Genomic DNA, 17159 nt, shown 5'->3' on the forward strand with positions numbered 1-17159 from the left:
GTTCCTGTGTACCCCATGAAGATTCACTCTAACAGTCTAAACCAAGCCAAATAGTAAAAATGGGCCATCATCTGCTGTAAAATGTATTTGTATCCCTTTCAATTATATTACAAAGTCCCATATCTCAGTTTACTAAGAGATTCATCCTGAGCAATATTGGAAACTTGTAACTAAATGATGGCTTTGGTACATATATCCTGTATTTCCAGCAGTCAAATGGACTTATTTCGATTTCCATCACTCAAACTAAATCTGCACCTTCCTGACACCTTCAACATTCTTTACATCAATAATATCATAATCACCTGAAATTTCCAGTTTCCTTCACATACTAAATAAAAATGTACTGAGCTCTCCCTTGGTCAAATACTAAACTCTCAGATTCAAAAACAAGACCCAACCAAATGGATTCAATCAAACATTATGACAAACACAAATATCCCTGCCTGATTTCTAGAGTAATCATTGCAACATATCAAGTCAATCACTTAACACAGGTTAATCCTCTTACATAAGAGACCACATAATGTATAGTATTACAATTACACAACTGCAATCAAAAAACTGAAACAGAAATCCAAATGATTCACTATTTTTAATTATATTGCCCAGCAAAATACTTGCAGGCTGACACTGATAAATGTCTATAAAACTACCTGGAATAGTTTGAACCCTTTGTCCTATACCGGAGTGTCTTGCATTGTTGAGCAGTTAAGTCTCATTTCTCCTTCTCTTGAGACCTTCAAATATTATTCTTTTAATGCTTTAAATTGAGATACCAGTAACTCTAACCAGTACTAGTTATGCTATGCTTTACTTTCAGATGACATTTAAAATATTTGTAGCTTCGATGTATAAACTGTGATACAGGCTTAATAAGATTGTGCAGTGCCTGTTGTGTTTACAAATACAAACAAATCAACAATTATAGGCTTGAAACTGCTTAATAATAAAAATGTAAGAATTCTATAAAATCTAACATCAAAAATAAACAACACAATCACTTTAAGAAACATGAAGTTCTTTCATAATTAATTAGATTAATCTGACATCTTTAAGATATCAACAAAAGACAACTGAAATCTCTTTATGTACTTTTTTAATATATATCATATGTGTCAAAGGTGGACAATGACATGCAGTCTATTTTAAAAGACAAAATAGTTTGAAAAATTCATCTTGTTTGTTGTGACTTCAACAGCTACTAGAAACTGTGTTATTAAAGTCTGGAAAAACGGAAGTATTTAATTTTGGATGCCACTCCATAACTCTTTCTCCAACAAAGTGGAAAATTTCCTCATCTTGGGTCTTAATACACACTTTAAAAAAAAACTTCTCAAATTGTGAGCATATTAAGTTATGGCTACATAAGGCATTTTTTTATCTGTTACTTTTTAAGTTTATAAAAATTCATATAGTCTTGAATTTAATTTGTTTACAGATTTACCCTCATAAAATGCATCACAGCTGTCCCATCCAGAAAAATTAACAATACCAGTGGATAAACAATGCAATGACCCTGCTTTTTAAAACTGATTGTCTTATCGTAATCTAGAACTAATACACAGGGTCTATTACTGGTGAACCTGCAATAACGACAAAAGCGACAGTTGTAAATGCTCTTTGCTTTCTTTGCTTTTAGAAAAAAGCGACAATCCAAATGCTGCATATCTGTTTATACATTGTAATGTATTCTCATTTACAGTGTCAATTTATATTACTTTTCTGGCATATTAACCTATCCTATGGCATATGTGAACATGTTCGTGCATGTACGGTAGGGTATACCTGTAGAATGATGAGTTTTGTCTTCATTTTATGCTAGCCACCTTATTTACTTTTCTTTATTAGAAATATATTATTGCATTTTAGCTCAGTTTATCCACGATAAATCTGGTGCACTGCTTTTTTTCAACTGTACATTCAATTGTTCACATAGATTCCCAGCTTTTTGCTCATGCGCAACATAAAGCATCAGTAAGGAAAACTGAACACCATGCCCTAACTTTATATAATGTATCAAGCACTCTTCTCACTGCTGCTAATTTTTTCATACTCAGTGACAGATGGTTCCATAATGTCGGCATTCATTCTAACACATCAGTATGTTTTTAGTTGTTTAATCTCTGCAAATCACCATGTTGTTCTCCTTCTGGTACTATTTAACAATACACAGAATCCCATACAGCACAAAATTCACAAATACCTTAAAAGTCAAATAAAGATCTCTCAATGAGCAATGCAATTCAAAATAAAAAAAACAAACATTTCTCTTGCAGTAAAGTGATACAATATAGTGCAAAACCTCTGAATTCTCTATATTTGTTATGACTGTATACACCTATAGGGATAGATAGATATAGATCAATGCATTGTTTAATCAACAAACATAATTAAACATTTGTAGAGTGTGTGAGAGGTGAAGGAAAGGGGAAGCAAAATTAAGAAACTCATAGGAGTAAAGATGCTCTTAGCTACAAATGTTACCTTAAAGTGACATATGTTACAGTCAAAATCTGAGTTGTTCTATGAGATGTGATGAAATCTTTGCTGAATGACACAGATTGAATTAGGACCCTGGTAATTGCAATTAATTCATTGTCAGTTTTGCCAAAATACATGTAAAGACATTTTGCAACACTGAAGTGGATTTTCATTTTGCGTTATGCTGACAGGTTATTTGCATTATTTTGTAATATACAAAAATATAGATTCTAGCTATTATACTGCTTATTATAAAATGTGAACATTTTGCTAGCTAAATACTGCTGTTTAGTATAATGTTAGTAAAGAACTGACTGAGCAAAGAATACCCAAAACTGGTACTCACTTTCTATATCATTCTCAACTGAAGTAATATCTCATTTTCAGAATGTCCGCATTCTTACAAAAAGCCATCTTGCAATACACTCTACAATAAATGTTTCTACATACATATTATGACAGTGATCAAAATACTCTACAATAAATGCTTCTACATACATCTTATGATAGTGAAGAAACTAACAGCATGGTACTGCAATATAGGCCATATGCACCACATAAAGCTCATTGTACAAAATTCAGTAAATCTAGTACTGATCAGACAGGGCCTACCTTTAATAAAACTGTACTAATTGAAGACACACTGAGGAGCAGACATCATATCACTTGTTTTCCATTTTTTTGGCACTAGAAATATTTCCATTTTGATTTCATGTTCATTTGACTGATCTGGAATTTCCATTGCTTGTTACTGAGGATAAATGACTGCCTTTTTTTAGGTACAAAGCAAATGGCTAAATTTTGCTGAAAAAGAGTTAGCGATGCCTGCAACAAATCTAAAGATATTTATAAATCATCCAGATATTATTTAAAAATAATCTAGAGTTTAAGCATTAGTGTGACATCCTTCAGAAACATAGTACCACTATACTTTTAAAGCTAACTGCATTTCGGGAAGACGTAAGGAGCTGACAAATAGGCAGAATTAAAAAGTATGCAAGCCAATCAAAAAATTCCATACTTAAACATCTGTCTGTCTGTCTTTGTGTCTATAAGCTTACTGTGATTAACAGATCTTGCATTAAAATAGCTTTTTGTTTCTTTATGTCTTTGATGTTAGGTTTTCTTGCATAAAAGCACTTTTTGTCTGTTTCTGCAGATCTTTGATGCTAGGTTATCTTGCATAAAAGCAGCTTTTTGTTTCTGTAGATCTTTGATGCTGGGTTATCTTGCATAAATCAGATTTTTGTTTATGTAGATCTTGTTTGCTAGGCTAAATTTACAAAGAACGATAGTTTCCTTGAAACTCAATAAAAAGCAAAGATGTCTAATAGTAGCAGATTTGCTGTAGTGTTTATTGCGCAGTGCCTTTTCTTCAGGGTACTGATTTCATTAAGATGAGGATTCTACTATAGCAGCTCAGGTTTCTCTGATTCAATGTAATTTTAGTCAGGGAGAGAGGAGTTTTGTAATTTGCAAGGCCATACAATAACTTACAAAATATATTTAAGTACTCAGCAGTTTCCTTGGCTGAAAATACCAGGTAACACTATTAAAGATACAGGCATCAACAGCACCTTTGCAGTTCTCAGTAAGAGCTCTATCCCTGGCTATGGTGCAGGAAGCACAAGTTTGAATAGCGGCACAGATACCCATAGGAGATAGCAGGGAGGAAGGGAGTGAGCAGTCACTACTGACTCACCCATCATGAGAGTGGGGTGGGGGGAGAAGTGGCTAGAGCTCATCATTTAGCTGACACCTAGTGGAAGCAATGGATATTGATTGCATCCATGAAGTATGGATCTATAGAGCATGGGTACCGTGTGTAGAAGCATAAGCTGAGGGGATTCTGTATGCAGAGGCACACTCTCATCAGAAGGCACACACTGCATAGCTTGGTGAGCTGCCAAAGGAGATGGAGGTACTCTACCCAAGGAGAGGGAAATGTAACCACTGGTCCATCAAGCTGGCCTACACCTACCACCAACTCCCACTGATGGGGAATAGATGGGCCAGTAGGAATTCCCAGACAAGAAAGAAATGGGCATCAGAACTCTTGCCTAGCTAAGGAGTGTCGAGTGTCTATCCTTGCAAATTGAAAGAACTAACAGGGATCCTGAAGTTAAGCAAAAATAAATAAATAAATAAAATAAAAAAATAAAAAGTTGTGAGCAGAAAAACACAGAACTGTTGAAAATGAGCTGCAGTAACCTGCCTCCACATGCCTTTATTTGAGCAGACTGTAGCATAGTAATGGCAATGAGGAGGTCTAACAATGTTTAACGATATATATGTGGCCTGTGATAATGAAAACACATAATGGTTAAGGTGTTTCCTTACAGACACAAGGTAAAGGCTTGATTCTCATCTTTGTAGAGCATGCTTAGGCAAAGCCCCCCCCCCCCCCGGGTCATTAGCCTAGTAATTACCTATTAATGCATTAGGTCACTGATTAAAGTTCAGACAATGTTTTCAATGGTTAATGGCAGAAAGGAGTGGCGATATATAAGTACCTAAAAAGTTGTTGTTGTTGTGTCTTTTGGCTTTTTCCAATTAGGGGTCACCACAGTGGAACTCCGGTCCGCTAATGATTGGTAGTTGACTTTTACGTGCCGAGTTACCAGCCCTGATGCACAACCTTTAACGAAGGTATGCCCATTCACGCAAGTCTCAACGCAGAAGACGCTCTAGCTGAGAATCGAACCGGACAGCGTCTTACTGTGAGGCAACAATGCTACCACAGCACCACCACTGCGGGTTATATAAGTACCTAAAAAGCATAGGATACCACAACTAGCCAGTTGGCCAGCTTCCAAAGTTTTAGAGCATCTTCCACATGCCCAAACTGTTAATTAGCTCAAATGAGCTAACTAAAAAGTCAAGTTTGGGCACCAAGCCATTCAGAGCTTTCTTGCCACTAAAGAACAGTGCTCCACTGAGGACTTTCGAGGATCAATAGTTGGCTAACAATGTTCGATTGCAAGGCAGAGAAGCTCCATGGGGAAAACCTTCCGCATTACTTTATTACTTGAGGAAGCTCACTTTTCCTTTCAAAAAAGTACTTCTGAGCTATAAAAAGTGTTTTGTTGACTGTACCCTGACTCTTTTGTAATTTTTAAATAGGAGTGCACTAAATTTGTGGTAAAAATTATTTAAAACTAATTTTTCTGCGGATAAACTGTAGTTATTTTGCTTTTGGGAACTAGACAATGTGTTTAAAGTACTTTTTACTGTTTTATTTGGGAAAAAGTTACTTTTTGGCTACTCTCCTGTTTTACTGACTATTGCTGGTAAGTTTCCCAAGGAAACAAGCACCATTTTCAGCGTCACTGTGGAAGAATGTACTTCCCCCTGAGTCAGAACTTTTTCCAGCCACAAAAACAAAAAGATTGTTAAACAGCAATTGTCATCACACTAGGGTGGCATTTTACCTAAGCTGCAGGTGGCCAAAGCTGGTTTGTTAGACCACATATTTTTCCTTGTATCTCTTTGTTGCTCTCCATACAGCCATTATGTACTGTGGATTATCCACATCTTCTGCAGCTGTTGCTGGTCATGGGAGAGGGGGCAGGGAATACGCCCCTGCTTAGCCAGAATGTTAAGTCCATCCTTGGTCTGTTTTTCTTTCTTTCTTTTCTTTCAAATTTTTGTCAAAAGGAGACAGAAAACAAAACAGTTATCTTTTTCTGTGTCATTTGCTCTGGACAGGAGTAATTTATTTCCCTTGGCACAGGGTCTTGTACAGGATCTTGACCCTTCTTATAAGGCAGTTTCTGTTAAAAGAGAAAGGGATTCCTCTTTCCCTGAAGAGATTTAAGAAATGGAATCTGTAGGGGATTGTGAAAGGACAGATGTAGTTTTTTCTCCTCAGGTTTCTGATTAGATTCTGAGGAAACTGTAGTGACTGATTCTCCCTTTGTATGATCAGAGGTGCCGGAAGCTGCTGAAGGCTGGGGGGTGAGAAGGGCACTTCATGATCTAAAAAGCGCAATTTTTAAAATATTTACTCCCTCGACACAGGTTCAGTTGGAGGACATTTTAACCTTAGCCAATTTGCCTTTTGGGGTGGCTGCCTTTCAGTTTTCTCTTTCTGCGTTATTTTAATACAGCACGATCAAGGTGAATCATAAATGGAAAGGGGGTTTATAAGGTGTGGGTTAAATTTTGTGACCGCAGTCAAGTGGGTGGCAAAAGCAGAGTGGAAGCACAAGGGGCATTATTACTATTTTGACCAATCAAGGAAATGAGAACAGGGAGGCGGCAAATGTTTTTCTGTTTCTTTTCCACTTTGAACACAGTTGGGGAAGAGCAGCAGGCTTCAAGACAGGGACAATTCTTTAAGCTTGATGCTGCCATGCCAACAGGTAGCATACAGGAGGGGGGTTGTTTGTAATCTTAATAATTATGGATATGTTAACAAGGTAGGGAAGAAGAAAAGGCTATTACTCTTTCAGGGTTAATCAGAGACTTCACATGAGAGAACAGGAGGTGGGATGTTTGCTGCTGATATTTATTATCACAGACATGATGAGGTTCACCTATTTTGGGTACATGTGTTCTTTGTGTGATAATCTGCTGAATGGCCTTATTGGGCACCCCAATCTTTTTTTATGCTCTCTAAACAAACCTCCCTATGATCTTCAGATCTTATTATTATAGGTTGATAACATGGTCATTTATAGGTCCAATCCCAATCATTCTGGCATACAAAGTTAACTCCAAGAAGACCTTCTAATACTCAACTACTGGTTCAGTAACAAAAATAATCTTTTAATGCAAATAAACGTAAATACACTCACCAAAAATTAACAAAAAGCCCTAAAACCCAAACCTAATAGAACAAAACAATATATTGATAGAAACAACTTCCACTTTCAAGCATTTAGGTATATGGTTATACTAAATAATTAACATTCAGATACACCCCAGGAAAGCTAGAACAAAAAAATCAATCACCCCCTTAGGTAACCAATTTCCCCTCCACTCCAACTAGAGTGACTACAGGAAAAGGTATATTATTTGCCCTAGCAGACTATGTGAGCTACCACTTGTAGCCACTTTATCCAGGAAGAGCTGCACACACCCACAGTCACTCTGTAACAAAATATGTCTCGTTATAGATTAAAAAGAACCCATTTGCCACTCCATTAAAAAGAATAATTGTCTGCATGACAATAACAACCTCTTACATTCATCTCCTGTATCAAAACACTGAAACTACATTTGCTGCTAAAATTATGCCTGTCACACTCATCAGCAGCATCAGAAGCCAATCATTTCAAGAGTATCATAACTGGGGGGGGGGGGGGGTTGGGGGTCAAAGATAATGGCTCCCCCAGATGCAAGCTGCAAAGGGATGCAAATGCTCTGCCTGTGTTCTTGAGCAAACAAACTTATTTTTATACTTTCTGTGCCCACTTAATGGAAGACAGAATGACATAACCAGATCAGATTGAAACCCTATACATTTTCAATTATCTTCATTAAAATTTCACTATAACATATCCATGCTGCTACCCTTCAATGCTCATACAAAATGATCAATTAAATAACCATGCTCTTTTCAAGCATTCCTTTAGAGAAATAAATAATTCTCACAGGTAAAAGAATAGGCTTATACAGTAAGGTTCAACCCAAAGTGCTAATAGGGCTTATCTGCAGTAATCTAGAAACTTTACAGAGATAGCTAAGAATTCAGTGACTTGCAAGAACAACTCACTAATGATAGTTGCATATCTCTGAATTGATAACTTAATAGAAAAGTTGTATTAGCGTTCTCATTATCAACCCTTGCAATGTTGTTGCACAAAAGTCATCAGGCAGACAGACACACACACACACACACACACACACACACACACACACACACACACACACACACACACACACACCTTTTTTCTCAATCGAATGACCACACGCACACACACACACATTTCCTTCTCAACTGACATAACTGCCAGCTTAAATTCTGAGCGCAGGTGTGGAATATATTTACACGCATTGGCATGCATGCATGCAATGCACGCAAGGTCCTCCTTAAAGGAGAAGACACTTGCACCGCAAGAGTGAAGAAGTCAACCTGCAGCTGTAAAAGTGGGAGGGTGCTCATACCCCCTCGCTCTATGGTTATGATTCTTTTTCTCTGGGAAAATGGTTGCTCATAGTTATGAAACATGTCTTTCTGAAGAAGTCTTGATAATAAATAAGATGAAAGCGCTAAAGTACTACAAGAGTTGTTGGTGTGATTTACTATTTTTTGAATGCTGTTATTGTCACAAAGTTAATTTCTTAGTTAAAATTTCTTCTCTTTGTTTATTTTTTTGAATGCGGTTAATTTTAGTTGTGTGTATATATATATATATAAAATATAATTATCTATCAAGCTATTTTTCACTCTGCCTGAACTACAATATTAAAATGTTCTGCCCTAACTAGTTCCTTCATTCACCTCAGTTTCTTTGAATTTCTAAACACTAATCATGTGATCTATTTTCTGTTTGAGAAACCCACTAGTACACCTCTTCAAATGCTTAATGTTCAACATCTACTAATGCATTTGTATCTTTTATACTAACACAGCTGCCTTTAATATGACTGTCATTTAATTACCAAATGCATGTGTAATTGTTAATATTTATTACTTAGTCTGTCCATGTATATTACTGAATGTCTGTTTAAAATGGTTGTAATATTTTGGAGCTTTTCTCCGCAGAAGACTGTTTTTTGACTTAACCCAGTTGGATAAATCTGGTAAACAAAAGCAAAATAAAAATAAATAAAATAAAGGGATTCTCTACTCCCTCATCTAACTTTGACAAAAAGACTCGATAAACTATCCTGGCAGAGTTCTAGCAAACAGATGTTTCAAAAAAGCAATGGCAGGGAAGTTATAACCCTTTTCCCTTGGAACACAGGACAGCAAAGTAAGCCAGAAAGACTGTATAAGGGACCTCCTTCCCACCGTGGCAGTCCCTTAATTCTTCCAGAATGTCTGAATTTCCATTTCTCTCTTTGGCAACAGATCATTTCAGACAAATGGGTCCTGAAATGTGATTCATCTAGGCTACAGATGGCATTGGTGGGACCGTCCAGCTTTTTCCTAATCCGCCAGACCAAATTCTTCTATTTTCTCCTGTTTTACATCACATGCTGTCACAGGAGGCTAATAAAAACTGTTATTCTTTCTCAGTTAAGGGAATAATTTTACTCAAGAATGCTTTTAGTGCTAATGAAAGAAGATTCTTGGAGACCAATTCTGGATCATTGTTTCCTGAAGCTGTTTGTGGTAGTGCCCAAGTTCAAAATGCTTTCATTTACTACCTTTTAGCCCTTCTTCATCAGTTGAGTTTCTTGATAACCTTAGATTTAAAAGATGGCTATCATCAGATTCCTATTCATCCGGATTGCAAGTGTTTCTTAAGGTTTTACATGTCTGGATCACATTAGCCATTTCGGCTATCCACTGCTCTAACAGTGTCCAGACCCTGTGATAGTCCACAGCACACTGCAGGGTATTCACATTTTTCCATATTCAGACAAATTGCCTATCTTTGCAGAGTTTTTTTTCAAAGAGCCAGAAATCTCTTTTTTGATCAGAGATCTTCTACACAGGCTGGGGTTCCAAAAGAACATTCAGATTTCTTTTCTGACTTCCTCTCACAAGATTGTGTCTATGAGGTTCCTGCAGACCACCTCCACAGGAGATCTATTCCAGAGGTTCTCCACTTAGACATCTCTCTCAGTGAGGAAATACCTCAGAATTCTGGGTCTCACGTCTTCCATAATTCTCAAGATACCTCTTGCAAGACTCCACATGAGAAAGATAAAATTATATCTGAAATCTCTTCTGTTCAAAGTATCAGTACCCATTGCCTTTCCTAATTCCATTTCTGGGATTTGTAAAAAGGGAAATCAAATGGTGGAGACATCAAATTTCTCAGAATCCATGTTTCCCATTTTCCCTTCCTGCTCCATAGCAGTCAGTCATAACAGATACTCAGGCTTTGCTTGGGAAGCAGTGTCAATGGACATAAAAGTGCAGAATCTTTGGGTCAAAAAAGATGGACCAAATACATACACATAAAAGACATGTTAGCTTTCATAAATGCTCTCAGCTCTCTGAATCATATGCATTCCACAGTGCCTTTTCAAGTGTTTGCAGACCATAACACAGTGATGTAGTACATAAACAAATGGAGGGGGGCAGATCTTCCCCATGATAATAGGGCATGTTAGAATGGGATATTGCTTTACAGTACAACTTTCAGGCATCTTACATTCCGATGGAGCAAAATTGTGTGGAAAGCAAGATGAGCAGAACCAGGGCAGACCCTCATGGATGGAAATTAAATCAGGGGATCTTCTAACATTTGATCCAACTGTGGTAATTCCTCAGGTAGACCTTTTTGCCATCACTCTAAATAATCAACTGGCAATATTTTCTTCCAGGACTCCATGCAAGAAGGCCTAGAAGACAGATGCCTTTTCTTAGACAGGAATGTTCCTGCGTGCTTTTTGCCTTTTCTTTTCCTTGGACAAGAATGTTCATGTATGCTTTTCCACCCTTTTACTAATACCCAGGGTACTTCTGAAGATTCAAAAGGACTCCTCTAAGATCACTGTGGTGACTCCCTTCTGACCCAGACAACAGTGCTTTTCCCATATTTTGGAAATGGACAGGGCTAATTACCACAATCTACCTCACAAACTGGATTTACTCACACACAAACAGAGGTGTTTGATACATTCTGACCCCAAACAACTGTAGCCGACTGCCTGGATGATAGGGTTTTAATACTTTTTAGGCATCTGTTTTCTGAGGACATGCAGCAAGTATTAATGAAGGCAAGAAAACTTGATACTAGAAAATCATATATTAGCAAATGGAAAATGTTTTCTAGTTGGTGCCAAGAAAACATCAAGCACCATTTCAGGGCTAGTGCTTCTACTGTTTTACAGTATTTCTGTAAGTTGCTATCCTATGGCTTGTCTTCAAGGTTCATTTGTCATGCATTTCAGCATGTCTTTCCATGGATCCCCCTCTTACAATGTAATCTCGTGAAAATGTTTTTGAAAGGGGTTCTTCATAAGAAGCCTCACAGAAAGCCAGTAGCTTCACCCTGGGATCTTAATTTTGTGTTAGAAAAGCTAACACTTAATGCCATTTGAACCAACTCATTTGGCTGACAGTTTTACTGATTGCTCTGACTTCTGCAAGAAGAGTATCTGAGTTCCAAGCTCTTATGGTGGGTCAGCCTTATCTAATCTTCCAAAGAGATAGGGTTTCCTTGAGAACCAATCCTTCTTTTATGTTTAAGTGGTATCTGAGTTTACCTTAAGCCAATCTATCCATTTCCCTGTTTTCCTTCCAGAACCTAACAAGGGAGGGAGAAAGGATCCTACATACTCTGGATGTCCACAGAAAACTCAGGTACTATATCTTGACAAAACAAAATGTTTTAGAACTTATGATCAGTTGTTCATTTCTTCTAAAGGTAAGAAACAGACTATTTCTAAGTGGTTTTCTCAGTCTATTACCTTTTCTTATTCTACTGCAACTAAACTATTCCCGTCAGGGTCAGAGCTCAGTCTACCAAGACATTTGAATCATCTATAGCTTTCTGGAAAGGGTTGGCCTCTACATGTATTCTAAAAGCAGTATCTTGTTTCTCTGTGCATACTTTTACAAAGCACTATAAATGAAATTCCTTCTCTAGGTCTAGGGTGCACTTTGCTAGGACCATTTTCAAGGTACACCTTGGCCTTTCCCCTTCCACCTTCCAGTTATTTTAAGCTATGGTAATCTACCTCTATAGCCTACGCTACTGCAGCATTGATCATAATAATGAACATAATGCAGTTGTGTAAGTAAACTTACCATTAACAGTAGACATTCAAATGATCACTGTTGCAGTAGTCACTTTCTCCCTCCATCCCTTGTTTTGTGTGTGTTCTTTATGCTAGGGTGTGAACATGCATTTTTTTTTCTTTTCCTAGCAGTGTCCTCTCAGAACTTACCCCATCTCTCGGTTGCCATGAAAGCTCTGAAGGGCTTGACACCCAAAACAGATTTTTTTAGTCAGCTCAGGTTAAGCTGACTAATGGTTTGAGCACATGGAAGGTGCCATGAAGCTTTGGAAGTTGGCCAGCTGTTATAGCCTATTTAGGGTATAACCCATGCAGCTTAGGTTACTGCAAAATGATCATTCAAACATTTACTATTATGGTAAGTTTACTTAAATAACTGCAATTTCTTACTCTATGCTGTTCATTACAGCTTGAAAATTAATGGCTGCCATAACAAGACTAAACCATACTCAGAATGTACACAAAGATATACTTTTAAAAACACTTGTGATAATTTATTTTATTGTATTATTCAAGCATATAGAGCTCATTTATTTTAACATGCTCATAGTTTTGATTGTTATTACGTCTATTAATGGCATTGTAGTTTCCAAGGAAAAAAATAGGTTTTCAAAATTTTGGGGGTATAAAGGATCCTCTCATAGGAAATTATGATTTTGCATATAGCAATCTGCAAACCCCTTCAATACGGGCCTGTGAGTCAGTTACTTCTAACTTTATCAGGCACTATTTTTTATCCAGTTATTAAATAATAAGAGTATTTCTGGCTAATTTCAGATTAAAATATATGAAACGGATACATTTATCAAACATGCAGTCTGTGCTATCCTGGTGGTGGGAAGCAGAAGTTTCATGTACAATGCTTTTGGCCTACGTGTGATTATAAGCCTGAGTGCCTTTAAGTATTATTTTAATTTATGATCTTAAATATAGGACTACTGTTAAAGAGTTAAAAATTCAAAAATCATTTGATGTGCAATCCCAATGAAAAAAAATTCATGTCATCCGAACACTTAAACAGTGTTATGTTTTGTTATGTGTTCACCTGCTAACTAGCATGCATAACAACACCAGGCTAAACCATCTCTTCAAATTTGAACAAATACCTTTTCATACTTTGCACCTCATTACTCTCCCTTTTTCACTGACTTCCTTCCTTCAATCAACATCTTTTAACTGTCTTTCTCTCTAAATATACAATAAGGTTGCTTTTTCTCTCTTAGTATTGCAGTTCCTGCCTGTATTATACTAACTTACATTTGAAGAAATGTCGCCACTGAAGAAAATGTCCAAAAGTGACCAGACAAACTGTATCTGTTATACTTTATTTGTCTCAGAATAAATACTTGCCAAACAGTTAATTCTTTCAGAGCTATTTCAATTCTTATTATAACACAGCTAGACAGATGAGGAGATAAAGGCACACTTAGTCTAAACGTCACTACTAAGTGAAACATACTGTCCAGTTTATATACTCTTTTCAACCAATGTTATTTTTAATGTCCTTGTAACTTGTTCTTCTGGTTTCTGTCTGTGTCATGAAAAAGTCCATGGTTATTTCATATCCTTTTTTGGTCCTCACTGAAGACTTCACAAAAGTCTCTCCATGTCATCTTTGTGTCACTTGACCTGTCTGCATTTTATTTATTTATTTCTGCATCTGAAAGCCAACAAAGTCAACATCCTTTTTTCAATAACAGGATGCATTTACAGTAAAGCCCACAGCTATATGTTATTAATATCTAAGCTGAACATGTACAAGAAATAACTGTTCTTGCAAAGTAAGTCATATTACTTTAAAAACTGCTGTTTGGCCTTGCACATTTCCTTCACTGTACACACAGTATAATTTTGGGGAAAAGGATTTTAATTTACACAATATCTATTAACATTTAATTTATCCATAAACTGGCAAAAATGTCTCTATTAAAATCATTGTCATGTAACATATATCTATTCTTAACCAATGATTGCATATTATGTCTTATTTGGTATAATTATTTAAACTTCAGTTGTTTTTGTTTTTTTTAGACCAAATATACCCATATATCTAATCATGCATAATATTGCACCAGGTCCATAGAAATGCCATAGTTTTAAGTCCACATGATTATTCTGTGCCACCCCAGATACTTTTCAGCTTATGTGTATTTTGGCTTTACAGAGGATTATTCTTCCTCATGAATGAAAACGCAGCACCTTTTCTACTAAACAAATTTTCTGCTTTTAGTTAATATGCATCAGGGCTATATTTCCTCCAAATAATACATGCAAATAAGCAAATAACATTCAGAACATAATGAAATATGTTTCACACTTGCAGTTCATGATTGCAATCTTATTACACCAGAATTTATAGTTATGATTTTTCACAGACTATTGTGGATTTAGAGGGATTTATTAAGTTTATTTATTTATTTCATTTTTACTTAGAAAAATCATTTTGTGTTGGTGACTACATCACTAAGACAGCCATCTGTCAGCAGTTGTCATTCACATACCTCCATATTGTACTTTTCGATTGTCATTGCCAATGGATCAACAACCTGCCACGATATCAGTATGCAGAGGTCGATCAGCAGCATCCCACCGACTATTCCAAGTAACTTCTGGTCTTTAATGATCTACAAGAAAACAAAGAAAGAGAGAAAGGAATGACAGTAGGTGTGCAGTAATGAACCCATAACTGCTGCATGCAGAAGGTATAAGAGTGGAACATCTTGGAGAATTATGACACTCAAATATACTGCGAAGGACTCAGGTGTAAAAAGAAATCAAATCTGTATTACTTTCTTCCGGCTTGAATTTGACATCCTACCTTTCGCAACATCTACATAACCAAGCTAAGATGAGTGACACATGTCAACGATGACTGAGCATATCACATTCAAAAAAATTGGATGTTTAATTCTGTACTGAGTATTATTTATTGTTAAACTGCATTTACTGAATTGCATAATACTAGAGTGAGATAAACAAGCGTATTAAGTAAATACATATTATTAATTCTATCAGAAACCATTACAAAGCACCACACATCAATTCTTTGTACTGAATTCCATCCATTTCACAATATATGCAGGCCAAAGGTTATTAGGGAGGATTTTATGCAAGCAATAACGCACAATAGGCTGTGTGTTACTGGGATATTAATGCCCACCCAGGGATGTTGTTGAGTACTAGTGTTGGATGCAGAAGGCATATACACGCAATGGAAGGGTCTTAATTCCACCAATAGCATATATTCTGGAGGGCATTATTGTACTTGGAGAATGGCCTATCAGTTAAATTATTTTGCAGTTCTTTAATATACAATTTCTTTAAATGTTCGATGTAAAACTCTTCCAAATATTTAAAACTTGCTGTAGTATATGCAATTATTGTTGGAGGAAATATGTTACACAAAAATATAAATTACATTAACTATTTAATGTTTACATTCACAAAATACACATTCCAAAGTACAGACAAGCTCACACACTTATACATATTTCTATTAGAAACACATATGCACCAGTTACAGCCACTTTTAGTGAATCCACCATGGATGTTTGATTCTGAGTACATGAATAAAGAAAAAGAAAATATATAATGCAAGTCACTGCAATGTTTTCATCACCTCCTTGCTTCTTTATTGAATTTGATTTTACAACATACTGTTGCCCTGTCCGGTTGGTTGCATTACTGGTAAACCACTTACGATAAAGGTCAGACAATAATGCCAGACATGAGAGTTTAATACTTCTTAATGTGGAGGGTACACTGCTGAGTGACTGCCTATTGCAGTCTGAAGTTGGTGCTGTTTCTCTTTATGGTACTTACACTCTCTCTCACACATGCACTCACGCAACACACATTTCTTACTTCGTTTTTACCTGTTTAGTTTTTATGCTGACTATACAACAAAGTTCTGTTTAGTGGACATAAAAAAATGGCTTCTCTTTGCTTTGTTAAACGTTTATGCCTCACAGCAGTTTAATATGCTGCCATGAAGAAGCAAACTTGTTTTTCAATGGGCATTACCTGTACATTAACACAAGATGCAGAATGTTCATGCTGTAATCTGGGTGGCAATGTACAGGTTTCCCATTATCTAACATTTAGTAGAAAGAGGTCAAGACAAGTTTCTTTTTCAGGGTGCTGCCTTGTTTAAATCACATGACTTGAGTCACAAGGTATGTGACTCTTGTTGGAAGAAATAAAATGTAGAATAAAAGATAGCTCTGATATTGGTTAACAAGCTAGTAGAACAATGTAGAACATGTAATGAAAACACATGTGTTTATGCATCCTTAAGTTTCCATCTCATGGATGAAGTCTTTTTTTGCTGTGAGTTGTAAACACCAATGGATGACTCAGTGTATATATTATATCAAACCACATACTAGATAGGGTACCACTAAAATATGCATCACTAAACTTGTTAATTATTTCTTAATTATTCTTATATTAATATTGTTGGTAGGATGGTGGAATGATGTCAGTAAACTATTTTTGGCAGTGACCTAATAAAAATGACAGTGCAAAAAAGTGGAAAAATGCACTTAAGTCAATACAGTAAAATATGATAACTGTACATCTATACATGTAAGACTAAAACTGTATGCAAAAAGAAACAGTTTACATATGGGTCTTATCAACAGACCGTTTAGAAAACCAGTGATTAGTTTACAAGAAAAGTAATTATTAGTTATTAGATGGTATTAGAAACCAGCTGAAGTATCAGAACACTTAACTCATCAATTACTTCACTGTGTATCTACATATATGTATATATATATATATATATATATATATATATATATTTT

The 17159-nt window shown here is 36.1% G+C and overlaps 1 protein-coding gene across 2 annotated transcripts in view; it reads right to left on the bottom strand.

Annotated features, from left to right (window-relative positions):
* The window catches only part of GABBR2 (gamma-aminobutyric acid type B receptor subunit 2), a 3943409-nt gene that overhangs the window by 670371 nt on the left and 3255879 nt on the right, over nt 1-17159 (bottom strand). For both annotated transcript variants that reach the window (XM_044064587.1, XM_044064586.1), the window contains exon 13: nt 14853-14975. In XM_044064587.1, the coding sequence (XP_043920522.1) occupies nt 14853-14975 (123 nt within the window). The remainder of the gene's footprint in view (nt 1-14852; nt 14976-17159) is intronic.

Source organism: Protopterus annectens, chromosome 3.part0, assembly GCF_019279795.1.
Source record: "Protopterus annectens isolate FY-2018-M chromosome 3.part0, PAN1.0, whole genome shotgun sequence".
Lineage (NCBI taxonomy): Eukaryota > Metazoa > Chordata > Ceratodontiformes > Protopteridae > Protopterus > Protopterus annectens.